The following is a 26777-nucleotide window of genomic DNA, read 5'->3' as shown; positions in this document are numbered from 1 at the left end:
CACAGAGAGAGAGAGAGAGAGAGAGAAAGAGAGAGAGAGAGCAAACCAGAGTACTGGCATGAAACTTAACAGGTATGAAAGTCGTGCAATTTACAAAAATGACCAATAAAAGTCTGTTATTGATCCTCTGCTGGCTGATTTGCTGTTCATTCATCCTCACATATCATGTGAGGAGTCATATCTTCAGTTAAATGTTTTAAAGACAAAAGATATGATCGTGGATTTTAGGAAGGCTGCTCACTCACAGGTGAGCACTTCCATTAAAAATCAGACTGTGGAAAGTGTGCAATCATATAAATACCTTGGCACAATTATTGACTCTAAACTTTCCTTTGATGAGAATTGTGCAGCAGTGTGTAAAAAGGGGCACCAGCGACTATTTTGCTTGAGAAAGTTCAATTATTTCCATATCGATAAACAGATGATGAATCTATTTTATCACGCCTTTCTTGAATCCGTTTTATCCTTTGCTCTGGTGTCATGGTTTGGAAATCTTTCTGTCAAGAATAAAAATTCACTAAATCAAATAGTTAAGTGGTCCAGTAAGCTGACCGGGGTGTCACTAGCCAATCTAGAAGCTGTGTACACTAGGCAGCTAAAGAGAATTACAAATTCAATTTTAAATGACACTGCTCATCCCCTACATTCAGAGTTTCAGCTCCTTCCCTCCGGTCGTAGGTTTCTAGTATTAAGCTGTAAAACGAAACGTAACAAAAATAGTTTTATACCAGCAGCCATTAGACATTTAAATAAGACTTAAGCAGAGATGTTTCAGTGACCTGTATATTTTAAATCATTTTAAATATTTACTTGGGGGAGGGGGGTGGACACTTAAAGTGATTATTTATTTATTCTTTATGTTTATGTTTTATGTCCTAATGCGCATTTGTTGTTGTTACTGTGTGAGTTGCTTTGTGTGGCACTGTTGTAAGATGAGGACTCTTGACTGCAAATCAAATCTACCTTCGGGTATAAATAAAGTAACCTAACCTATTCTAATCGCGAGCCGTTTGTGTTTTATTTCGTGTGTTGTTTTTACCACGGTTTGTGTTTTTCCGTCATTTCGAAATGACACTAGCCTATATTTTCACTTTGTCACCGTTATTAAATCAGTGTGTCAGTGGCACAGTACAGGCTACGTATGTGTGTCAAACATTTTGGTGAATTACATTTGTTTGGGCTGATTATATATTTGAAATAAAGAGAAAATGTTGACTTTAGCGATGACGAGGCTTCATTTTAACTGCAGATGATGCCGTCTGACAACGAGGGGGAAACGCCTCACAGCTGCTGTTTTCCATCCTATTAGATCGCATTTCTTTAAATGATCAGTCCAGGAGATGGCGCTGATGGACAACAGTATTAGTTCAAAGAGGATAAAAGCAGGTAAAATAGACTAAAACTATCGTTTCAAAGCTGTCCAAATGTGACTGTTTACACGCATCAGCTGCCGACCGGAAATTCTTCGCATTCTCCTTGCGCATACACGCAAAGCATAATGGGTAATTTTGCGTTCCAAGAAAAATTGTGAAATTTGGTTGTTTTTGCGTTATTTTGAGCAAATTCGTATTTCCGGTTTGAAACTAATTTTTGAAGCTGCGTCACGGCCATGAGATCTTAGCGTGTATTCCAGCATGTAGACTGGACGTCTGTGCCTGGGAGTTCCTTATTACAACACTGAGTGTGCTGCATTCATTCATGAGTAAGACTTGGTTCAAACCAATCAGCACGCTCTATTGTGTATGCGGCATGCATAACTTCATTAATATGCATGATAGCTTCGATGACTGTTACAATGTTCAGATGGCAGAGAGACGCCACGTTGTGTTGCCAAAACAAGCATCCAGTGGTGCTTTTATAACTTGCTCAAGTAAAGGTTTTGTTTTCATTTTCCCTCTTTGAGAGCGCAGCTGGACTCACGTGTGGATTACAGTGCATGAGACGCGTGACAACAATACGTGTCTAAGGAATATTTTTTTACCCGAGAGCTTTTTTAAGACGTTTGTGTTTTACCGTCATGCTTTAAAAAAAATCTGTAGTCCCTAATAATAACTCCTGTATCGTAATCCCACAACATTCTGACACTCAGTGACACTGGAATACCCTGTCAGAAAAGTCTAGTAGCTGGGAATGAGCTATTTACAGTGTCTGCTATAATGTTAATGTTGATTTTGTGTGAATAGATGAATATGGCCAGACTGTAAATGCACAGTACAGTTACGAGCTCGTTAGATCATTATGATAACATAATATCATGGCCTTTAGTGATTTCCTGGTGATAAATACCAAAAAATAATGCAACTGGAATAACTACCGCAGTCGCCGTTGTCGATCTTATATGAAGCAGGAGCTCACGATGACATCTGATGAAGTGTGCAGGTGTTGTAGTGGTGTCCTATTTCTTAGGGGTTCATTTTGAAGCCCTTTGTCTTCACACTCTGTTTCAAGGGCCAAGGGGAAGGGTTACAAAATTGGGATTGGGAAAATGCAAAAATGAAATGCTATAAAGGAAGCTAGCAGTTTTATAAACAAACACAGAAACAAACATGCAAAGCATATAAGTGTTTCTAACAACATCCCTAGTGCACTAAGACAGGAGGAGTGTGTCCTACAGGTGGTTTGTCAAGCCCACTCAAGCACCACACCATTACGTGATGCATTGTGTGTTTGCTTTACTATTAAGGTAGGTCTTTAATCTAGTTTTGAACTGAGGGAGTGTGTCTAAGCCTCCCTCCCTGGCTATTCCAGAGTTGAGGAGCCATAAAAAAGAAGGCTCAACCTCCTTTAGTAGACTTTGCCATTCTGTACTACCAGAAACCCTGAATTTTGAGATCTTAAAGAGCAGGTTTACTTAAGTCCTTGAGTATAAAGGTGATTATTTGTTTAATATTGGTTTTCAAGGGCACTACTGTGCAAAAAAGGTCGATTGAACCCAAGAAGGAAGATGTTATGTATAAAAGTATGACTGCACATTACATCCAAAAATATATATGATCACAAAAAAATAGTGTATGCAATATCCATATAGGAGAGAGGTGCATTTAATTATATTTATCTTGTGAATACATAAATGTTTTGTAGCTAGAAATATGATTATCACAATACCTGACAAAAATATTGCATGTTCTACCCAGGAGGATTGTTGTTGTTTTTATGGCCATGTATAACATGTTCAAAATCGAACACTTATGCATAGAAAGACTCTTGGGACTTCAACGAACTGTTAATTTGTTAACCAGATAACAAGACGTGTCCTAAAACACGCAGTGCTGTCAATGTGCTGTGTGATATGCTTATCTAGAATGTTCTGTATTGCTTCTTGATACACACTTGCGTTCTTCTGTTCTTCGTGTTGTTATCAGGCTACTGCTGGCTGGCTTTAGATAAAAGCACAGAGATTGAATTAGCGCTAATCACCGATCTGCCCAAGATTCCTCAGGCTCGGGGGTCTCGCGGGAACTGCGCGTATGTGTTGTTTTGTTACACTTATTACCTTTGGCACATCTTTTTTCTCTCACTTAGAATGCTGAGTCTCAGATCTTAATCTCTCGAGCAAAAAAGGGAGGCATGAGAAAAAAGGTTTGTGTCAAGGACGACCTGCTCTGTTGAGAACGAGGAGAGGAAGAAAAGATTGTGCTTTGGAGACGCCTGTAGCCTTGAGGAAGTTGGTAATGGTAGAGAAGCTGTCCTTCAAGAGCATGATCGCCAGGGCCCCACGGGCAGGAAGAATTACAGCAAACACACTGACCCAGTTAGAGAGCCACAAGGAGAAACTGAGGGAAGCAGAAGTGTTAGAGGAAAAAAGAGAGAGAGAGAGAGTGTTACAAGATCAGAGAGTCTCTTCTTGTAAGCAATTCCGACTGATTGCTTCCAGATCTTTCAGGTCACTTGATTGGCATCACTTGCGAAAAGACAGATATTAGACTTGTTTTGCAATTCAGTTCATATTTTTATTTCATGTTTATTTCTATAGTGCTTTCACAATGTAGATTGTGTCAAAGCAGCTTAACAAAGAAGTTGAAACTGCTTCAGTCTAGTTTTCAGAGTTGAAGTTCAGTTCAGTGTAATGTAAATGTCACTTCTGAAAGCCCAAACACTGCAAAGCAAATCCAACGACAAGTCCCAAACCGAGCAAGCCAGTGGCGACAGTAGCGAGGCACAACAAAAAAAAAAAAACCTAGGCTAGCCCATGGGATCAATGCGAAGACTCATCTGGGACTGGGGTCTTTCAGTAATCAGTCTCTCAAGTCCAGCGATCACAAGTCTAATCAAGAAAGAACTTGCTGAAGACTTGCTGAGAATTCAATTCGAACCCTCTTCTATTTAGATTTCAAGACTTCTAATTGCATGTTAGGTAGTGTTGTCATAATACTGAAATTTCTGTACCAATCGGTACCAATCGATTCCCTGTTGACATTAAAGCACCGTTTAGCTCATTCTTAAACACCATTGATTGGCCATTGTGTTCACGTGCTCAACAGAAATGACTGTGATTGGCCATGAAGATCATCAGTTCCCTACTCTTCACATTTGTTTGCCGAGTGCAAACACAGATACAAAAACATTGGAGCCTTTCAAAGCTGTGAATATCAGACCTTCACGGCCAGTCACAGTCATTTCTGTTGAGCATGTGAACACACTGGCCAATCAGTGTTGTTTTAAGAATGAGCTTAAATGCGGGAAATGGGCGTTTTTAAAATTTTAGTACCAATTGGTACCAAATTCCAAGACTAAGATTAGTGTTAGGTATTAACAGTGTGGGTTTACTAATTAAATAAACCTATATTAAACATATGAAATATTTTAGGTTTTTTATGTCAGTTCGGCAATGGTCCTTTAATAAAAGTGAAGATGATTTTAATCAGTTTGAAGACCGCCACTTTAGTAGAAAGTTGGTCTTCTGGAACACCAATAATCCTTACAATATTTCAACGAAATCTGGCTTCCAAATCTTTACACTTTTCTTCTAGTTTTACCACAGTAACCGAACGAAAGTCAACCTTTTCATGTAGCACAGTGAGATCATCCAAACATTAACAGTAGAAAGAGAATGTTCCATATCCTTCACCATACTTTTCTGTGTCGACATTTCGTTTTGAAACGATACCATCATGTAAGAGAATTCCACAATCACAGCTTGAAGTTACCTACCACAGACCGTAGTTCAGAGGAAAATATTTCTGCCAGATCCTGGCATAGTGACTAGATTATTTTAGTTTTAAGACTCTGAATTTCGCCTGAAGCAGTATCGAGCTCAGTCCGTTAACCCCACGTTGGCTCTATTACGTTCTTCCGAGGATGAGTTAGCTGCTGCAGGCCGCTGTTGCGATAGCTTTGCGTTAGCTCTTTTATTGCCTTAACTTTTCATCTTTGTTGCACAGGATTAGTTTAAAATGAACTCTGTTAATGTAATAATGTAATAAAATGTGCATTAAACAAAAAATGGCAAATTCTGCAGGACCTCCTAGCGAATATAGCTCACCTAACCGAAAGTCCGCGAAGACAGTTTCAAACTGTGTTTGGACTGTAGGGGAAGCCGGAGCATTCATTCATTCATTCATTTTCTTGTCGGCTTAGTACCTTTATTAATCCGGGGTTGTCATAGCGGAATGAACCGCCAACTTATCCAGCACGTTTCCTTCCAGCCGCAACCCATCTCTTGGAAACATCCACACACACACTCATACACTACGGACAATTTAGCCTACCCAATTCACCATTACCGCATATCTTTGGACTGTGGGGGAAACCAGAGCACCCGTAGAAAACCCAGGCCAGGACAGGAAGGACATGCAAACTCTGCACAGAAATGCCAACTGACCCAGCTGGGACACAATCCAGCGACCTTCTTGCTGTGAGGTGACAGTGCTAACCATTGAGCCACCGTGCCACCCAAAAACAAGTTTTGTTATATCCAATTTTTCTCAACTTTTGGCATTGATGAAAGATTTGCGCCTTTTGAATTCGACTTTAAGAACTAAAAGCTACTCACAAAAACCTGTACATCATTCACCCGTCGAGGTCACCAATTTAGGTCACATCCTGTTTAGTCACTAGAATGGGACTCCAGTCAGTCCTAGCAAAGTCCGTCAAATACTCAGTCAGACTGACGGGTCACTGGATAAAGTGTCCCTTTGTAACAAGTCGCCCGTGGATTGTCTTGCAGGAGGTCAACTTGGGTTTCATAATAGACCTTAAAATAGCTCCGGGTGCTAGACGTGGGGCTGACCTTGTGGTTTGGTTGTCCGGTGGTAATGATGGCGTTGATGATTGTGAGAGATTCTGGTCTGTCTCTGGTGACAGGACAGGATCTGACACCCCGTACACGCCTCCAGGATCTCAGGTGTCCTCCGTCAGGTCTCAACTATCTGATGATCTCAGCGCCTCATTGGCAGCGGGACGAGTGGGAGGGTGTGTGTTTTAGGCATGCTTTTGCTCTTGGAGGCAGCCATGTGTAACAGTGATGTCAGCCTAGCATGCACCAGTGGAAGTACCTGTGCAATTTCGGATGCCGCTGGAGGAGAGTTAGGAGTCCAAAGTTAGAAAAGGAGGACACCGGTAGAGAAGGGGAAATGGAAGGATGATCAGGGCCCAGAAAACATTAGAGGAGAAGCGAGTATGCGGGAAAGGGCGCAAGCGGAAGGTGACCTGGTATCACAGGCTTCTGGGCTACAGGTTAGTGGTGATCAGCTCCACGGGGCTTCCCAGAGGCCAGGGTATTTCTGAAGTATTTTGAAAGATCTATTCCAAGGATTGAAAGTCAGGAAGTATCATATGTTTTTGGTCCAATCAAGGAATATTAGGGATCCTTGTCATTTTAAAACTTCTATTCCAGACATTGAAAGTCAATGAGTTTTGGTCCAATGATAGGCATTGAAAGTCATGCAGTTTTATATATTTATTTGGACGTTTCATGGAATATTAGGGATTCTTGGGTCACACTTTATTTTGATGGTCCGATTGTTTAATTTAAGTTACATTGCATCTATGCCAACTAATTTACATTTGATTATAAGTAGACTGTTATGTTAGGGTTAGTGTAAGTTGTTATGTACTTGAAAAGTTTCTTATAGTCAGTTAAATGTCTGTTTAGCAGCAATATCAACAGATATTAAGCAGACAGTCTACTAATATTCAAATGGACCATCAAAATAAAGTTTTATTGATTCTTGTTATTTAACAAGATCTATTGCAGGCAAAAGTCAAGGAGTTTAGTATATATTTTTTGTCTAAGTCATGGGATATTAGGGATTCTTGTTTTTAAAAATGTAGTTTTTGTATTGACCTCATTCTTCACATACGAGCGGAAGCAGCTATTGGACTCTTTTGGCTTGAGACTTCCGGTCTCTGTCACTTTCGTTGATTTTCAGACGTTAAAAACCGCTTTTTTGTTGCAAACTGCATTTTCTCAATATATTATTCTACGTTTTATGTCTAGTCATGGACATGCTTGTTTGTAGAGCAAGAAGTTTGACCTTTTATTATTCCTAGTAATTTCTCCCAGGCAAATCGGAAGTTCTAATACAATCGCAAAAACGAGAGAACTTCCGCATCGCAGAATAAAGTCAATAAATGTTTATGGGTGTTTGAAACACTGTCATCGAAAGTTGGAGAGTTTTATAAATTTGTATGTGGAATATTAGGGATTCTTGTCATTTTAAAAGGTATATTGCAGGCATTAAATTCAAGGAGTTTAGTATATTTTTTTGTCCAAGTCGTGGGATATTAGGGTTTCTTGTTTTTAAAAATGTAGTTTTTGTATTGACCTCATTCTTCACATACGAGCGGAAGCAGCTATTGGACTCTTTTGGCTTGAGACTTCTGGTCTCTGTCACTTTCGTTGATTTTCAGACGTTAAAAACCGCTTTTTGTTGCAAACTGACATTTTCTCAATATATTATTCTACGTTTTATGTCTAGTCATGGACATGCTTGTTTGTAGAGCAAGAAGTTTCACCTTTTATTATTCCTAGTAATTTCTCCCAGGCAAATCGGAAGTTTTAATACAATCGCAAAAACGAGAGAACTTTCGCATCGCAGAATAAAGTCAATAAATGTTTATGGGTGTTTGAAACACTGTCATCGAAAGTTGGAGAGTTTTATAAATTTATATATGGAATATTAGGGATTCTTGTCATTTTAAAAGGTATATTGCAGGCATTAAATTCAAGGAGTTTAGTATATTTTTTTGTCCAAGTCGTGGGATATTAGGGTTTCTTGTTTTTAAAAATGTAGTTTTTGTATTGACCTCATTCTTCACATACGAGCGGAAGCAGCCATTGGACTCTTTTTGGCTTGAGACTTCCGGTCTCTTTCACTTTCGTTGATTTTCAGACGTTAAAAACCGCTTTTTTGTTGCAAACTGACATTTTCTCAATATATTATTCTACGTTTTATGTCTAGTCATGGACATGCTTGTTTGTAGAGCAAGAAGTTTGACCTTTTATTATTCCTAGTAATTTCTCCCAGGCAAATCGGAAGTTCTAATACAATCGCAAAAACGAGAGAACTTCCGTATCGCAGAATAAAGTCAATAAATGTTTATGGGTGTTTGAAACACTGTCATCGAAAGTTGGAGAGTTTTATAAATTTGTATGTGGAATATTAGGGATTCTTGTCATTTTAAAAGGTATATTGCAGGCATTAAATTCAAGGAGTTTAGTATATTTTTTTGTCCAAGTCGTGGGATATTAGGGTTTCTTGTTTTTAAAAATGTAGTTTTTGTATTGACCTCATTCTTCACATACGAGCGGAAGCAGCTATTGGACTCTTTTGGCTTGAGACTTCTGGTCTCTGTCACTTTCGTTGATTTTCAGACGTTAAAAACCGCTTTTTGTTGCAAACTGACATTTTCTCAATATATTATTCTACATTTTATGTCTAGTCATGGACATGCTTGTTTGTAGAGCAAGAAGTTTCACCTTTTATTATTCCTAGTAATTTCTCCCAGGCAAATCGGAAGTTTTAATACAATCGCAAAAACGAGAGAACTTCCGCATCGCAGAATAAAGTCAATAAATGTTTATGGGTGTTTGAAACACTGTCATCGAAAGTTGGAGAGTTTTATAAATTTATATATGGAATATTAGGGATTCTTGTCATTTTAAAAGGTATATTGCAGGCATTAAAAGTTGGGGAGTTTAGTATGTATATATTTTTGTCATTCATAGGATTAGGGATTCTTGTTTGTCATTTTAAATTTTACTTCCCGTTTGTCAAAACTTGGTTTGTCTATACCATTTTTTATATAAGTGTGTAAATGAGGGAATTTATGGGTGTTTCCCAGTGCTGGGCTGGCGTTTGAAGGGCATTTGTCACATAAAACATATGCTAGAGTAATTGGTGGTTCATTCCGCTGTTCGAGACTAAGCCGAAGAATAGTGTGTAAGTGTTTCACGTGATCTGCCTGCCTGTCCGCATTTATTGTGTATGGCCAAAGTGCTTTATAATTATGAGGGGGTCTCTCCACACCACCACCAGTGTGCAGAATCCACTTGGATGATGCGACGGCAGCCACAGGACAAAGGCTCGAGTGCGCTCAGCACACACCAGCTATTGGTGGAAAGGAGAGACAGTGATAAAGCCAGTTTGGTGGATAGGTTAGGACACCGGGGTTACACCCTTGCTCTTTTAGAAGTGCCATGGGATTGTTAATAACCTCAGTTTAACATCTGAAAGACAGCGCTCACTGACCGTATAGTGTCCTCTTCACTATACAGGGGCATTAGGACTCACACAGACCGCAGGTTGAGCGCCCTCTGCTGGCCTCTTTAACACCACTTCCAATAGCAACCTAGTTTTCCTATGTGGTACTGATCAGGCTCAGCCCTGCTCAGCCTCAGCGAGTAACCGGTCTTGGGCTGCAGGGTGATATGGTTATGGTTAAATGCTATTTAAAATAAAGCAATACAGATGGCTCAAAAGGAATGTGAAAATCTGGCCAAAATTTAAAAATGTATGCTCCTCTAAACTTGGCTTGGTTTTGCATTTAAATTCAGCCATGACAGAAATTCTTTAAGCGACTCCTCAACACCAATCATGGAAATTCAGCTTTATACTCGGTGGAAGTCAGGCGAAAGTCATGCAATCTGACATCTTAAAGTAAGTACTCCACTTTTTTTCTCTCTCTCACTCTTTTATTGAGATGGAGAGTGGGCGGCGCAGAGATGATATCATAGCCGTGTGTATGTGGGTTGACACCTGACTTAAAGCGTGGAGGGAGTTTTCAGCCCACGCACAACTAACGAAACCTAATTGGCCGAGACAATGGGAGCGGGGACAGAGATTATGATGCTGACAACAAGATTTAAGACTTAAATACACCAACGGTGGCGTGTGTTGGACTGTTGCCATGACTACGCAGGAGGGATGGTATTACTGCAGGGTATCGTAGGAGGGAGGGATGGAGTCAAATTGAACACGTATCCCCTAGATCCACACTTGTAAACCCTCTGGACTTCTAATGCAATATGATGTATGTTGTATGGACAAAATAAGAAGATGGGGCTGCTCAATATATTGTTTCTACATTGATATCCCAATGTGTGCATTCACAATAGTTACACTGCAGGATTGCTAATGTGACCAATTGATTTATGGCTACACATTGCAGTGACTCCACAATGTTACCAAAATGTTATCCTTTGCATGCGTTTTTAAAGCTCATGTAAGCATTTTAAGCCAGTTTAATGTATTCGGGCGCAATAAATTACAATGCTTGTAACTTTTAAGAAAGATTCATTGAATTTATGTACACTTCCTGAGGAAAGTCTTGTCGTTGATCCCAGTTGTAAGAGCACCAAATAATAACTTGACTTCTAGTTGATGATTTGGTAAAGTGGCAGAAGGTCGATTGTTCAGATGAATCACCTGTTGAACTGCATCCCAATCATCCCAAATACTGCAGAAAACTTACTGGAACCAACATGGACCCAAGATTCTCACAGATATCAGTCAAGTTTGGTGAAGGAAACATCATGGTTTGGGGTTACATTCAGTATGGGGGCGTGCGAGAGATCTGCAGAGTGAACGGCAACATTATCAGCCTGAGGGATCAAGACTTTTGTGCTGCCCGTTACATTACAAACCACAGCAGAGGGCAAATTCTTAAGCAGGATAGCGCTCCTTCTCATACTTCAGCCTCCACATCAAAGCTCCTAAAGCAAAGAAGGTCAAGGTGCTCCAGGATTGGCCAGCCCAGTCACCAGACATGAACATTATTGAGCATTTTTTCACATTTAAACTTTTCCAAACCATGGGATGCCATGAAAATATCATCCCATGCCTAAACCAATATTATTTACTGTCATCATGGCAAAGATAAAATAAATCAGTTTTTAGAAATGTATTATTAAAACTATTATGTTTAGAAATGTGCTCAATAAAAATATGCAGGGGTGTTAATAATTTAACTTCAACTATATATAGTTATTAGGGTATGGGTGGCTTATATCATGCTATGAGATTGTAGTCCCTCATCTCTTTGGATAAACAGGCACTGGGCATGGCAACATTAATATTGTCCGATGGTAAATGTCACACACATGCTCATCATGCGTCTGAAATCTCTGGGTGAAGCCAGACCTCTGTCAGAGCCAGTTTTAGTATATCTAATTCCATTATGGCAGTCTCGCTGATTGCTCTTCCTGTCTGTTTCCAGCGGCTCTGGTCGGCATGTGGCGCATCCTTTATCTCAAATTGTGTTCCTCTCTGCCCGCGCACCATGCACTCAGTTGATTACTTTCTAGTGAAATGCTCTGCTGTCCATGAAATGACACTGTGTTTACCCAGGGCTGATTATACACCTTAATGCAAGGCGTCTTTAAACAGTGGGCGTTGTTGATTGATTTGTTTAATGCCATGGAATAATATTAAACAGAAAGGCGTTATTCATTTACCTGACGGCAATGGAAAGAGGACACTCAACCTCTTCCATCTCTATATCGGCCTTAAAGGAACACTCCACTTTGTTGGGGGAAAGAGGTTCATTTTGCAGCTTCCCCAGAGTTAAACAGTTAATCAAAATAATTCAGCCGATCTCTGGATCTATCTGGAGCACTTTTAGCTTAGCTTAGCTTAGCATAGTCAATTGAATCGGATTAGACCATTAGCATCTCACTCAATACTTTTCAAAAACGCAACTTTTCATTTTTCATCCGTCTTAGTACGCAATGTAACTAAAGAAGAGTCAAGCTATCAAAACTCTTATTTGAATTTTTTGAGCGAGATGCTAATGGTCTAATCCAATTCAGTGATCTATGCTAAGCTAAGCTAAAAGTGCTCCCAACAGATCAGCTGAATGGATTAAAAAATTATCAATTTCAAATGTTTAACTAAAAATTTCCAGAAAAAATGTGAAGCGTTCCTTTAATCTGATTAGTTTAAGCTTGAACATTCAATAAAAAAAGCAGACACTTAACCTCTTCCTTCTCTATATCAGCCTTAGGATTTATAGGAGCACTCCACTCTCTTTGGAAATAGGCTCATTTTGAACTCCCCCAGAATTAAACAGTTGAATTTTTACCATTTTATAAGTTAGTTCAGCCGATCTCTGGATCTAGCCGAAGCACTTTTAGCTTAGCTTAGCATAACTCATTTAATCGGATTGGACCATTAGCGTCTCGCATTTCAAAAATGCAACTTTGAATTTTCTATCAATCCTAGTACAAAATGTAACTAAAGAAGAGTCAGGCTTTAAACAGGAAAGTTATCACATTTTTTTTAAAAAGCAAGATGCTTATGGTCTAATACGATTCAATGAGTTATGCTAAGCCATGGGCGTCGCTAGGCCTATTTTAGGGGGGGTATATATATATATATATTCTTTTTTTTTCTCCTCATGGAGCTGAGCCCCCCTAAAACGAAAATCCTAAAATCACCCCTGTGCTAAGCTAAGCTAAAGTGCTCCCTCCCAAAAATCACCTAAATGGATTCAATGATACATTTCAACTGTTTGTAGTGAAGTATTCCTTCAATCCAGTTAGTGCAGTCCTGAGCATTCAGCATTTAACTCATTCACAAACACATGGCTATTTATGTGTATTTGCTGTGGCCTTGACCGCATTTTGGCACGTGTCAAACGCACACGTTATTCAACAGTAGCTCTATTTTTAGCTCCGAGGGTAAAGGTGCGCGATCCCTTGGCCCCGGCTCGCTTTACAAAAGAGCTCGTAACTGGACTCTCGCTTGTGTTCTTTCTGAACGGGATAATTTTAGCTGGGGATTTGAAACTTTCAGCAGGGTGTCAGGTGTACGGCCCACCATTTCCCCATCCGTTGTTCTTTTCACCCCCTGCTTTCGTTGCTTGTGTTGGGTGAGTGTGTAAAATTATACTCTGAGCCTGGGGTCACTTTCAAAAAGGGATGGCCATATGGCAAGGTGTGTATATGTTAAATACTGAGCTCTTTGGAAGGAAATCAGGCTATTACTTTTTTGCACATTGAGCATTGGTTCAATGCTAGCCCTTTAAATCTTAATCTCGATGACGTCTCACGGAGTTTAACTGGTTTTAAACTAAGGTCATCATGTTCTAACTTAATTTTATAAGTTACACAAGCTGTTTTAAGTCAGTTTAACATAATATAAGTTCAGTGGACTCATGGGGTTAACTTGATTCAGCATAAAAATTGAAGGCAACCAGGATATTTTTTAACAATGTAGTAATTGTTCAAGGGGGAAGTAAAGAGTAAGTAAAGTGGCAGAAATGTTATCTCTTTAATGCACTATGCACGATTCTACTCTGTGTAAATGTGCATTTGAGTTGATCCATCTCTGTTTCTGGCATGGGATGATGGCCAGTTCTGTGGAAGAGTCACAGACAGAGGAAGTGAGCACACGATACTGACTCATGCAAGTCCCTTGCTGACACACACACATGCACACGCACACACACACATACACCACATCACATTTAAAGTCTGCATTTTCTTTCATATTAAGAAGCAGTTCCTAAAGAAACAGAAGATGAAATGAGATAACAGTGGGCGTGGCTTGTTTTTTCTACTCCGAGCTGATTGGATGTAATAAAGTAGGCGTTTCATTCAGAAAGACTGGGGAAAGGGGTTTGGGGAGAGTTATTACAGCCTAACAGACTCCTCCTCCTCATCATTTCTGTTTGTTGTCAAAATTGAGGGGCGTGATTGAGTGTGTTAGCCCCGCCCAATACCATCAGACCGACCTAATTTGAGCATTTAACAGACAAACAAGAAGTGCATTTCCAGATTTTAATTTTTGGGATTTTTTTTTTCTTAATGACATGCACAGATGAACTGTTCAGCGCAAAACTAGCAATGTGAGCTAGCAAAATCAACATTTTGACTTCATGCATTTTACCATATGAGGCACAGGCTCTCTTTGCGTGCAGGGAATTATGGGAACTTCCTGGCCAAGCAGACTGGTTAACAGATTGGTCTGGATCATTTTGATACTGGCACGAGGTAGACGGCCGTCTCCTGTTGTGTGTGTGTGTTTGTAGCGTGTTCCCACTTTAGCTTCAAGATGATTAGTCCTTTTATGCGCAGCAGCGAGGGGCTTATCCCAGATGTCAAAGCTTCAGTTCAGCAAGGTCTCATTATTTTCTCCTCGATGCGTTTACTCTTGCACTGAAGCTATTTTGTGTTGGTTCTGCTCTGCAGGAAAGCCATCTCGCGCTCGGGCCTCCAGCATTTGGGTCCGGCCCAGAATCCCTTCCCTGCCTTGAGCAACGGACCAGCCAAGGAGCTCCGCAACACCGTGGACTGGAGTGTAAGTGTTCTGCATGACCTATCTGCTTTATTACTGGAAAAAAATTATTTAAAATAAGGGATTCAAAAAGATAAACAACAAACTCAGAAGTCCGAAGCAGTCGAAAAAGTAAGTTAAAAAGTAAAATCAAAATGTATTAACGAGCTATGATTTTATAAACAGCACTATTCTGCCTGCATCAGGGTGACAATCTTCAGGTGCGTCTGCTGTTCATTTGAAAACTCAATGGTCACATGATCACATTGAATATCTAAACATTACAGGAAATAATACACAGTATACAACACAATAACACAATACAGAACAGACATTATTAATAAAGAAAGGAAGGGAGGAAGGAAAATAAAGTAAGGAAAAAAGGAATGGAAGGAAAGGAAAGGGAGAACAGGAAGGAAGGAAAAGGAAAGAAGGAAGGGAATGAATGGAAAGAATGAAGGAAGGAAGGAAGGAAGGAAGGAAGGAAAGAAAAGGAAAGGAAAGAAGGAAGGAAAGAAATGAAGAAAAAGAAGGATGGAAATGAAGGAAACACGGAAGGAAGGAAAGTAAGGAAGGGTGTGAAGGAAGGAAAGAAGGAAGGAAGAAAATGAAAGTGGAATGGAGAGGCAGGAAGGGAATGAAGGAAAGAAGGAAATAAATTAAGAAAAAGAAGGATGGAAATGAAGGAAGAAAAGGAAGTAAGAAAGGAAGCAAGGGAAGGATAGAAAGGAAGGAAGAAAGGAAGGAAGGAGGGAAGCGAAGGAAGGGAAAAAAGGAGGGAAGGAAAGGAATGGAGAGAAGGAAGGAAAGGAAGGAAGGAAGGAAGGAAGGAAGGAGGGAAAGGAAAGGAATGGAATGGAGAAAAGGAAGTAAAGAACGAAAGCAAAAGAAGGAGGGAAGGAAGGAAGTAAAGAAAGGAAGGAAGGAATGAAGGAAAGAAGAAAGTAAAGAAGGAAAGAGAGACAGACAGACAGACAGACAGACAGACAGAAAGAAAGTAAGAAGATAATAATAATAATAAGTATTATGCAACATATTTCTATATATATGTATATATATACAGTTGAAGTCAGAATTATTAGCCCCCCTTTGAGTTATTTTTTCTTTTTTCAATATTTCCCAAATGATGTTTAACAGAGCAAGGACATTTTCACAGTATATGTGATAATATTTTTTCTTCTGGAGAAAGTCTTAATTGTTTAATTTCGGCTACAATAAAAGCCGTTTTAAATCTTTTAAACACCATTTTAAGGACAAAATTATTCGCCCCTTTAAGCTAATTTTTTTAAACTGTCTACACCTTAACCTGCCTAGTTAACCTAATTCACCTATTATGTTTACAAATGTGTTAAAGAAACCTTCTCTGCCTTAAACACAAATTGGGGAAAAAATAAACAGGGAGGCTAATAATTCAGGGAGGGGCTAACAACTCTGACCTTAACTGTGTGTATGTATGTGTATGTATATATATATATATATATATATATATATATATATATATATATATATATATATATATATATATATATATATATCAGTGTATCTAACGATAACACTGTCCTGAAACTTCATATAAACCGCATAGCACCACCCAAAACAATAGATCAGAGCACCAAAGCTACTCTTAAAACTCCTGCATAAAGTTGGCCTGTTTAGAACCTGCAGGTGGCTCCAGCTGAAACTGTTGCAGCACGTTTGTTTCTACAAAATGCAATGAACGCCTGACAGACAGTGTTTTTTTAAAATACAGTTTGTGATATTCCAGGACTGTTTGTGCCGAGGATGAGGTTGTGTAATAGTTGTGCTTGTATCAGCACATTTGCGCTGGTGGGTGTGGTGTGTCGTGGCGGGTCCCGCAATGAAGTTTGGCATGGCAAGAGAGAGAAAGTGGTTAATCCAGGTGCGGAGTGTACAGATGGAGCCCAGCGGGAGCTTCCCCTGCGTCTGCACTGGCCTTTCCTTCCCTGTAAGATCCTGACGGGACCAGAGCTGCCATCAAACATTCATGCGCCTTGCTAAAGCTGCAGTGTGTATGTGTGGGTGCATGTTAGTGTTTGTGTACATGCTTGTGCGTGTGTTTGAGTGTGTGTGCATGAGTGTGTGTGTGTGTTTGTGTGACTTTAAACTATTAAAAAATGTTAATAAAAGTGACTTTTTCAAACTTTTCAAGGTTAAAAGTTGTTGGTAGAAAGATCAAAATCCCATAATTAATTAATTCATTCATTTTCCTTTAGCTTTTTAGAGGTCGCCACAGTAGAATGAATCGCCAACTATTCCAGCATATTTAATTGCAGTAATAAGACTAAAAGTGCCAATGAAAGGAGACATAATCATCCTGACATCAGCTTGAGATCTAACAGCGGTGTGTGTTTGTGTCCAGGAAAACGCAGTGAACGGTGATCATCTGTGGCTGGAGACCAACTGCTCCGGTGAACTCTGCTACCTGGGTGAAGAAACCTGTGTGGCCAAGATCGCAGTGAGTTAAACACCCTTCAAACTGATGCTGTTGGTTGATACTGAAAAACTTCACACTGTTTTAAACTGTATTATCACACTCTCAGTCAGGCTAATTTATAATGGTGTCCTCCAGTGTTGTCTTTAATGCTCTAGCTTTTGGCTGGACAATTTATAGTTTGAGCATCAATATTGCAACGTGTGTATCTACAACAGTCACATTGCAGGATTAGATTATTTATTCAAGATTACAAGTTATTAATATATTGTATATTTTTAACATTTTTATTTAATGATAACAAGGTTATTATTATTAATATTAATAATTAAATATTTTGTATTAATATATGTTTATTACTTGTTGTTTTTGTTAATGTTTATTTTGTTAATGTTTATTAATGTTTATTAATGTTTATTAATTGTTTTTGTTGTTGTTGTTTATTATTGTTGTGATTATTATTATTATTATTATTATTTTATTGATATTATTTATTTATTTTATTATTATTATTATTATTATAATCATTATTCTTTTTTATAATTCATTTAATTTTATTTTTATTATTGTTTTATTATTGTTATTATTTTGTTTATTATTGTTATTGTTGTTATTATTATTTTATTATTGTTATAATAATTATTATAATTATTATCATTATCATCATTATTATTTTTATTATTAATTTATTTAAATTTGTATTATTTTTTATTATTATTTGTTTATATATTGTTATTAATATTTGTTTATAACTTGTTTATTATTTATTATTATTATTATTATTATTTGTGCTTATTATTGTTGTTGTTGTCATTGTTTTATTATGATTCATTTTATTTTATTATTGTTTTATTATTTGTTTATAACTTGTTCATTATTATTATTTGTTTATTATGATTATTATTATAATTATTATTGTTATTTTTATTTTTATTATGGTTATTTTTATTTTATTTTTTACTATTGTTTAATTATTATTATTATTATTATTTCTTCATTTTATTATTATTATTCAAAGTTTTGTAACGCAAATAAAGTAATTAACACATGCATGAAAACTACACAGTAACTTGATTTATTGCTTGATTTAAAGTATCAAAAATAGAAATTAATATATCAATATTGTTAAGGTATGATACAGAAATGCTAAAGTGAGTTTTGTGAGCTCTAGTTTAGACTGGCTGTGTTCATCATTAGAGCACTTCAGATCTGACGTTTCTTTCAGGAGTAAATGTGAAGCTGAGAAAGGCAGAAGCAGCTATTAGACTGAGGTTTTTCAGCAGGTAAAAGGATTTGGTTGAGCTTTTGTTAAAGCGCCGCTCCGCTCTGATGTTTTCAAGAGCCGTGGCAGCTCTATTATTGCCACTTCAAGTGGTTGGCAAAATCCTGCCATTGCCGGAGAGAAAACAAGCTTTTTACAGCTGAAGGCTGAACCGCTGAATTATACAACGATGAGCTGCAGATTCAGATTAGTTCAAGAAAGTTGATTAAATTAGGAAACAAAACAAGCTGGGTTCAAATTATTAGTGGCATGATATATATTAATGTATAGTTATTTGAGTTACTGTTGCCTTTCTATCAGCTGGAACCAGTCTGACCATTCACCTCTGGCATCAGCAAGGCATTTGCGCCCACAGAACTGCCGCTCACTGGATGCTTTCTCTTTTTCAGACCATTCTCTGTAAACCCTAGAGATGGTTGTGCCTGAAAATCCCAGTAGATCTGCAGTTTCTGAAATACTCAGACCAGCCCATCTGGCACCAACAACCATGCCATGTTCAAAGTTTTTAAAAATGGCGTGTGTTGAGCTGTGTTGTGTTTTGTGCTGTTTAAGAAGTCTGCTCCCCGGAGGAAGTGTGCGGCCTGTAAGATCGTGGTTCACACCGCCTGCATCGAGGAGCTGGACAAGGTAAGCAGATCTGCTGTTTCTTTATTCTCATGCACAGATGAGCAGATCCTCAAACAGACATCAGGAGGAAGAGGAGGCGGGATAATCCGGGTTTTTCCGCTGTGGTTTTTAGGATCAGGAGCTGTGGGTTCCTGCTGTTGCCTGATCAAATATAGTCATCTGGAGGAGACGGGGATGAATGATGCTAGATTTCACTGTAGATAGATGTATTAGTTCACTGGAGATATATAGTTGTGCCTATATTATTTTACTATATATATATTAGTAAAGCATGAATAGATATATTATTTGACTATAGATATATGATATTTCAATTTTTATATTAGTCAAGCCTGCAATTATTCCTACCCCAGGGGTATGGATAATTTTGGGCTTGAGTGTATATAGTTTTTTTTTTTTTTTAAGAAAAAAACTGGGTTGTGTTTTACTCAGTATGTGGATTGTATTTTTCAGTCGTTTTTGGACTATTTATTTATTTAAAGGTGAATATTTTAGAAATGATTCAGCATTTTATTTCTATATTATTAATATTATAATATTGCATACTGAAAATATAGGTATGAGTAAATATAATGATAATAGTGTAGCCAAATGGTTTGTTCTGTAGCCAATTTAATAGGTCTCTACTTCACTTCCCAATCTGCAATTGCCTCTCTGGATATCACACTAACTGTACCCAAAAAAAAAAAGTACTAATACTTTCCTTCTTAGACTTTACAGACCTGAAACTTGCCTACAGCACTTATTCATTGTTGCTCTTATAGTTGTGTAAGTTGCTTCCTTGTCCTCATTTGTAAGTCGCTTTGTATAAAAGCGTCTGCTAAATGACTAAATGTAAATGTAAATGTAATAAAGATATATTTTAATATTTCTTGTTAATATGAACCGTAAAAATCATAAAAAATTGAATAAAATTGCTTCTATTCATCACACTAAAACAAATAAGAATTTTCTTTTTCAAAAGACAAAATTTCATATAAAATATTGGTAAATGTTTTGGAAAAAAGGATAAAATTTTCACAGGAGGGCTGATAATTTTGCCCTCAACTATATAGACTATTTTGAGGGACGTGAACAATAGCAGTGGTCCTAACGTATTTTCTGTTTTACATTTGTGATTTTCATCGCTTCAGAGAATCCCAAAAGGTCTACAAATTAATAAATAATGCTATGGCAGCTGTTTTAACGTTACATTATGATTGATTTGCCTCTTGTTATTGTAATGAAATGGTTTGACAACAAGCAGGAAATGTTCATGGGCCTTTGACATCACCACATTAAAATGGTCTTTCTGTATTTCTTGCTGTGGATTTAATGATTATTTAAATAATAATAAGCCAAATCTGAAAGTTATATAAATAATGAATATGATTGTATTAATAATATGATGAATAATATAAATAAATAGCTTTGAGATGATCTAGAACAGGGGTGTCCAAACTCTGTTTTGGAGGGCCATAATCTGAGCGGGCTGAGTTTAGCTCCAACTTACTTCAACACACCTGCTTGGAAGTTTCCTAGTATACCTATTATAAGAGCTTGTTCAGGTGTGTTTAATTGGGGTTGGAACTAAAATATGTAGGTCACCGGCCCTCAAGGACTGAGTTTGGACACACCTCATCTAGTAAGAGCTTGATTAGCTGGTTTAGGTGTGTTTAATTGTGGTTGGAACTAAATTATGCGGGGCACCAGCAATCCAGGACCAAGTTTGGACACCCTTGATCTAGTAAGAGCTTGATTATTTAGGTCCGTTGTGTTTAATTGGGGTTGGAGCTAAACTCTCCTGGACACCAACCCTTAAGGACCAAGTTTAGGCAGCCCTAATCTAGTAAGAGCTTGATTAGCTGGTTCAGGTGTGTTTGATCAGGGTTGGAGCCTAAGACTCCAGGACGCCGGCCCTCCAGGACCAAGTTTGGACACCCCTGATCTAGAACACAGGTCTGAAACTCGATTCATGAGGACCACAGCTCTGCACAGTTTTGCTCTATCCTTAATTAAACACACCTGCTCCAACTAATCAAGGTGTTCAAGAGCTAAACTGTGCAGAGCTGTGGCCCTCCAGGAATTGAGTTTGAGACCATTGATCTGGAACAATAGTAGCTGCTTTTTATATTATTCTGCAAATCTAATCTATAAATCTGTCCCAACAGATCAACTTCCGCTGTAAACCCACTTTCAGAGAGGGCAGCTCTCGATGCCTCAGAGACGTGAGTTTCTTTATCTCCTTACCACATCAATCACACTCAGGGGCGCAACTGCACATTTACTGATGGGTATGCGGTTTCAACTTTTGTGCGCCCCCCTTCAATCCAACTATATTTTATAACAGGCAAGTGATAAAATGTGGAAAATATTTCCATTAATAAATTAAGGATATTTTTTCATAAAGATATGAATATGCTTCAAAAATACAGTTTCGCAGTTCTGAACACAACTGAAATAGTATGAAGTAGTAAAAGGTATAATAACATTAAGCATGTTAAGTTGCAAAGAAATGCATCTCATACCACCCCAAATTTCTTCTCAATTTAATTTTCCCTCACTAAATGATTATAGCACCTTGACTGGCCTTGCTTTTGGACTTTTTGTACTACATTTGTCAAAACAAAATGATAGACATGGGAGTCCTAAAGGGCAAAAGAACATTGCAATTACTTCTCACATGCATACTGTGAGAAGTGTAAGGTCTGTCTTTGCAAGAACAATTGACTGAAACTGCTAAAAGTTAAATAAAAAAGACTGTCAAATGTTTAGTGAAAAAAAAAACAGAAATGTTCTATTTAATTGAAATGTTATAACTTTGTTCGTAGCTAAAATTAAAATAGTGGAATGATTTTTTAATTTAATAAAATACAATATTATACGCATATAAAATGCTAAATAAACTTTTTTAACAAATATATATATATATATATATATATATATATATATATATATATATATTTTTTTTTTAATATATATATATATATATATATATATATATATATATATACATACATATATATATATATATATATATATATATATATATATATATATATATATATATATATATATATATATATATATATATATATATATATATATATATATATATATATAATATTTGAAACTTTTAATATGGATAATTTAAAAAATAGTTTTGGCATAATAGCGCCCCCCATGTGTGGCGCCCCTATGAGCTGCATATACTGCATACCCCCTTTTTGCGCCACTGATCACACTGAAGATGCTTTGGCATACACACTCACTGTAATGTGTGTCTGCTGTTGCAGAATAATGTTTACTTGTGTGTGTGTGCATGTGTGTTTGTGACAGCAGAATGTGTTGCGGCACCACTGGGTTCATCGTCGCCGACAGGAGGGAAAATGTCGACAGTGCGGCAAAGTACGTCACACAAACACAGCCTACTTCATCTACAGTGTAAAACATATCTGTGAATTAAGAGCTTTCAGTTTACTTACGGTTGTGAATTGCATTATGGGATGTTAATCTCTGCTCTGTATACCTTGGATGTTGAAAATTCAACTTTACAGTTCAACAAAGTGACTTTTATCGACATATTCGTAGTTTGAAATAATATAATGTATAAGAAATAATATGTAGATAGATCAATAAGTTTGTAAAATAAAAAAAAATGCACGGGCAGTTTATTACAAGGTTTTTGTAGTGTATTATGCAACACCAACCCAGACAATATATCACTTTAAACTATTAAGAATGTTAATAAAAGTTACTTTTTTCATGGTTAATAGATGTTGGAAGAAAGCTCAAGCTACCATAATGCAGTTTAAAAGCACAAATAAAAAGGGGAACATTAAAACAGCTAGTTTATGGATATTATTTGTGTACAGAGACAAGAACGAGTCTTAATGCAGTATTTTCTCTGTCCTTGCAGAGTTTTCCACAGAAGTTCTTCCACAGTAAGGAGATCGTGGCCATCAGCTGCTCCTGGTGCAAACAGGCGGTGAGGGGCAGCTTATAAAGGGATAATTCACCCAAAAGTGAACATTTACTCATCATTTACTCATCCGCAAATGCTTCCAAACAGAGCCATCTGTCGCATAATATGCAAATGCTAGAGCAACTTGGGGCAACAAAACGAGTGATGAGCAAAAACAAACTTTTGTTTTGTGTGCGATTAATCGCGATTAATCTTCGCCCAGCACTACAAAAAAATAATTATTACTATTAAAAGTGTTGTTCATTATTAGTTCTAGTTAGGAAATGTGCTAATATTAACAAATTATACCTTATTTTATCTATAGTCTACCTCTGCAATAATTTACATCTAACAAGTGTTGCCTTTCTATCAGTTTGAACCAGTCTGGCCATTCTCCTCTGACCTCTAGTATCAACAAGGCATTTGTGCCCACAGAACCGCCACTAACTGGATATTTTCTCCATTCTCTGTAAACCCTAGAGATGGTTGTGCATGAAATCCCAGTTGATCAGCAGTTTCTGAAATACTCAGCCCAGCCCGTCTGGCTCCAACAACCATGCCACGTTCAAAGTCAATAAAATCACCTTTCTTCCTCATTCTGATGCTCGGTTTGAACTGCAGCAGATCGTCTTGACCATGTCTGCATGCCTAAATGCATTGAGTTGCTGCCATGTGATCGTCTGATTAGAAATGTGCGTTAACGAGCAGTTGTACCTAATAAAGTGGCCGTGTATATTATGTGTGTGTGTGTATATGTAGTTTCTGTATAAATGTTTAAATGAAGTGAGGCAAGGCCGCAGGTAAAATTGGATGTCAGCTTCAAGACCTTTATGTTGTACTCAAAAGAAGATATTTTGAAAAATGTTGTAAATCGATAGCCGTTGACACATCCATAGTAAATATTATAGATCCAAACAAATACCGCGGAAGAGTCAGTGTCTACCAGTTTCCAGCATTCTTCAAAATATCTTTATTTTTAGCTCAACAGAAGAAGCTCAAAGAGGTTTGGAACAAGCGGAGGGTGAGTAAATGATGGCAGAATGTTCACTTTTGGGTCAGTGATCGCTTTAACTCACAAAGTCTTGTTGGTTTTGTGCTGCAGACTGACCTCTTTCTCTGTTTGCAGTTCCACAACAAGGTGACGTGTTTCATGCTGCATCAGATTGAGGAGCCCTGTTCACTGGGAGCTCACGCCGGGGTCATTGTCCCACCATCCTGGATTATTAAAGTCCGGAAACCGCAGGTACGCTCAACTCCGATGACAGAGTCTGTGTGTGATTAGAGGGCCTCGATACACTGCAAGCCAAACCAAAGATCAAACATAATTTCTAGCTAAATCCAGCTGAAATAATCTATAATTCAGAACTTGTTTTGGCTTTTAAAGTCACCATGAAATCAAAATGGACTCTTCTTATTTTAATATGTAGAGTTGAAGTCAGAATTATGTATACTTTGCCCCCAATTTCTGTTTAAGACCTGAGCCTGAAGCGAGGTTTATGTAGGAGGCTCTAATGGAAAGTGACACCGGACTGTGTTTTAAAGCTGAGCTGTGCGCTCTTGTCTTTCTACACTGATCAGCTTCAGCTTAAATATGCTTGGAATCATCTACATAATTTATATGGAGCTTCTTTCATTGTGTTCTACACTTCTGACATCAGTTTTTCTGTTGCATTGCGAGCTACGATCGATTGAATTGATCAAAAACCGACCCATCATATCAAAAGTCATAGCAGACACTTAGGCCACGCCCATTCTTGTGACATGATTGGTGGATTCATTCATGCATTGATGGGGAGAGTTTTTGAACGGTGGCACAGACATCGATGCCACTTTCAATTCAGGAGTTGCTAAAAGGGAAGTTTCTTTTTTTTTAATGCAAATATTGTTGGAGTAGTTCATCCTCATGTTGTTCTGTGAAATATTCGTTTTTGTAAACCTACAACTTGGTCCTGCTGGTATATCTTAGTCGGCGTCTCTCTCCTGTGTCCCAGAGCTCATTTAAAAACTCCACTCGGAGGAAAAAACGGACGTCGTTCAAAAGAAGAGCCAGCAAAAAGGGCACGGATGTGAGTAAATCTGATTCCTGTGCTTTTCCCAGGTTTTCTGAGGGCCTTTTCTTCCCTTAACTCCTGCTCTGTGATCATCTGTCCCCACACAGCCTACTTCAGTGTGTGTATGTGTGTGTGTCGTTGTGCTAATGCGCATTCATTGAAGTATAATGAAGTGACTTGTGCAGGAATCTAAATGGCGTCCATTCATGCTGAAGCCGCTGCCGTCACCGCTGATGAAACCAGTGCTGGTGTTCGTCAACCCGAAAAGTGGAGGAAACCAGGTAGGCTTCATGGAGGAATAATTGACAGTCATTATGGCACAATAAACGCTGAAAGAGCCAGAATGACTAAATGACTGCACATTAAAAGCGTATCATATGTCTACTTAGCATACTAGTTTAATAAATACATGAACAAATATGTTATATTAGCAAGTTTGACTCCAAATAAAATGAACACAAGATATATTATTTCTTGTTAGATGTTGTTCTGTCAGTCATTCTGTCTGTTGTTCTGTAATCCTCTTGTCTGTCATTCAATCTGTTGTGTTGTCATCGTTTTGTCTGTCATTCTGTCTGTAATGATTCTGATTCTGTAATCATTCTGTCTGTCATTCTGCACTAATTTTGTCTGTCATTATGTCTGTTATTCTGTACTCAATCTGTCTGTTGTTCTGTCTTTCATTCAAGCTGTTTTGTTATAATTATGTTTGTTGTTCTGTCATCTTGCGAGTCTTTCTGTAATCATTTGTCTGTCATTTTGTCTGTTGTTCTGTCATTCTGTCAGATTTTTCTGTCGTTCTCTCTATCGTTCTGTCTGTTGTTCTGCCTATCATTCAATCTGTTTTGTAGCCATTCTGTCTGTCGTTCTGTCATTTTGCGAGTCTTTCTGTAATCATTTTGTCTGTCATTCTGTCTGTTGTTTTGTCTGTTGTTCTGTCATTCTGTCTGTTGATTTTTCTGTCGTTCTCTCTATCGTTCTGTCTGTTGTTCTGCCTATCATTCAATCTGTTTTGTAGCCATTCTGTCTGTCGTTCTGTCATTTTGCGTGTCTTTCTGTAATCATTTTGTCTGTTGTTCGTCTGTCATTCTGTCTATCGATTAATCTGTTGTGTTGTCATCATTTAGTCTGTCATTCTGCACTAATTTTGTCTGTCATTCTGTCTGTTGTTTTTTCTGTCATTCAAGCTGTTTTGCTATCATTCTGTCTGTTCTGTCATTTTCCTTGTCTCTTTGTAGTCATTTTGTCTGTCGTTCTGTCTGTTTTGTCTGTTGTTCTGTCATTTTGTCTGTTGTTTTGTCTGTTGTTTTGTCTATCATTCTGTCTTTCATTTAATCTGTTGTGTTGTCACCGTTTGGTCTGTGATTCTGTCTGCCATTCTGTCTTTCTGTAATCATTCTGTCTGTCATTCTGCACTCATTTTGTCTGTCGTTCTGTCTGTTGTTCTGTCTATCATTCAAGCTGTTTTTTATCATTCTGTTTGTTGTTCCTTCATTTTGCGTGTCTTTCTGTGATCATTTTGTCTGTCATTCTGTCTGTTTTGTCTGTTGCTCTGTCATTCTGTCTGTTGTTTTGTCTGACATTGTCTGTCTTTCAATCTGTTGTGTTGTCATCATTTTGTCTGCGATTCTGTCTGCCATTCTATCTTTCTGTAATCATTCTGTCTGTCATTCTGCACTCATTTTGTCTGTCGTTCTGTCTGTTG

At 37.8% G+C, this 26777-nt stretch overlaps 1 protein-coding gene across 16 annotated transcripts in view; it reads left to right on the top strand.

Moving 5' to 3' along the window:
* Positions 1–26777, top strand: part of dgki (diacylglycerol kinase, iota) — a 90837-nt gene that overhangs the window by 33712 nt on the left and 30348 nt on the right. For 2 of the 16 annotated variants that reach the window (XM_073946938.1, XM_073946934.1), the window contains exons 1-10: positions 6275–6675; positions 14633–14741; positions 17098–17193; positions 19004–19078; positions 21229–21285; positions 22400–22465; positions 22977–23045; positions 24148–24264; positions 25013–25087; positions 25258–25353. In XM_073946938.1, coding sequence (XP_073803039.1) covers positions 6581–6675; positions 14633–14741; positions 17098–17193; positions 19004–19078; positions 21229–21285; positions 22400–22465; positions 22977–23045; positions 24148–24264; positions 25013–25087; positions 25258–25353 — 855 coding nt within the window. In that variant the 5' untranslated portion in view covers positions 6275–6580. Of the gene's footprint in view, positions 1–6272; positions 6676–14632; positions 14742–17097; positions 17194–19003; positions 19079–21228; positions 21286–22396; positions 22466–22976; positions 23046–24147; positions 24265–25012; positions 25088–25257; positions 25354–26777 lie in introns of those variants that run through there. The other 14 variants (XM_073946940.1, XM_073946936.1, XM_073946932.1 and 11 more) reach the window with 9 other exon arrangements.

The sequence above is a fragment of the Danio rerio genome, chromosome 4 (genome assembly GCF_049306965.1).
Source record: "Danio rerio strain Tuebingen ecotype United States chromosome 4, GRCz12tu, whole genome shotgun sequence".
NCBI classification, from domain to species: Eukaryota; Metazoa; Chordata; class Actinopteri; order Cypriniformes; family Danionidae; genus Danio; species Danio rerio.
This window is presented reverse-complemented; position numbering and strand designations above follow the sequence as displayed.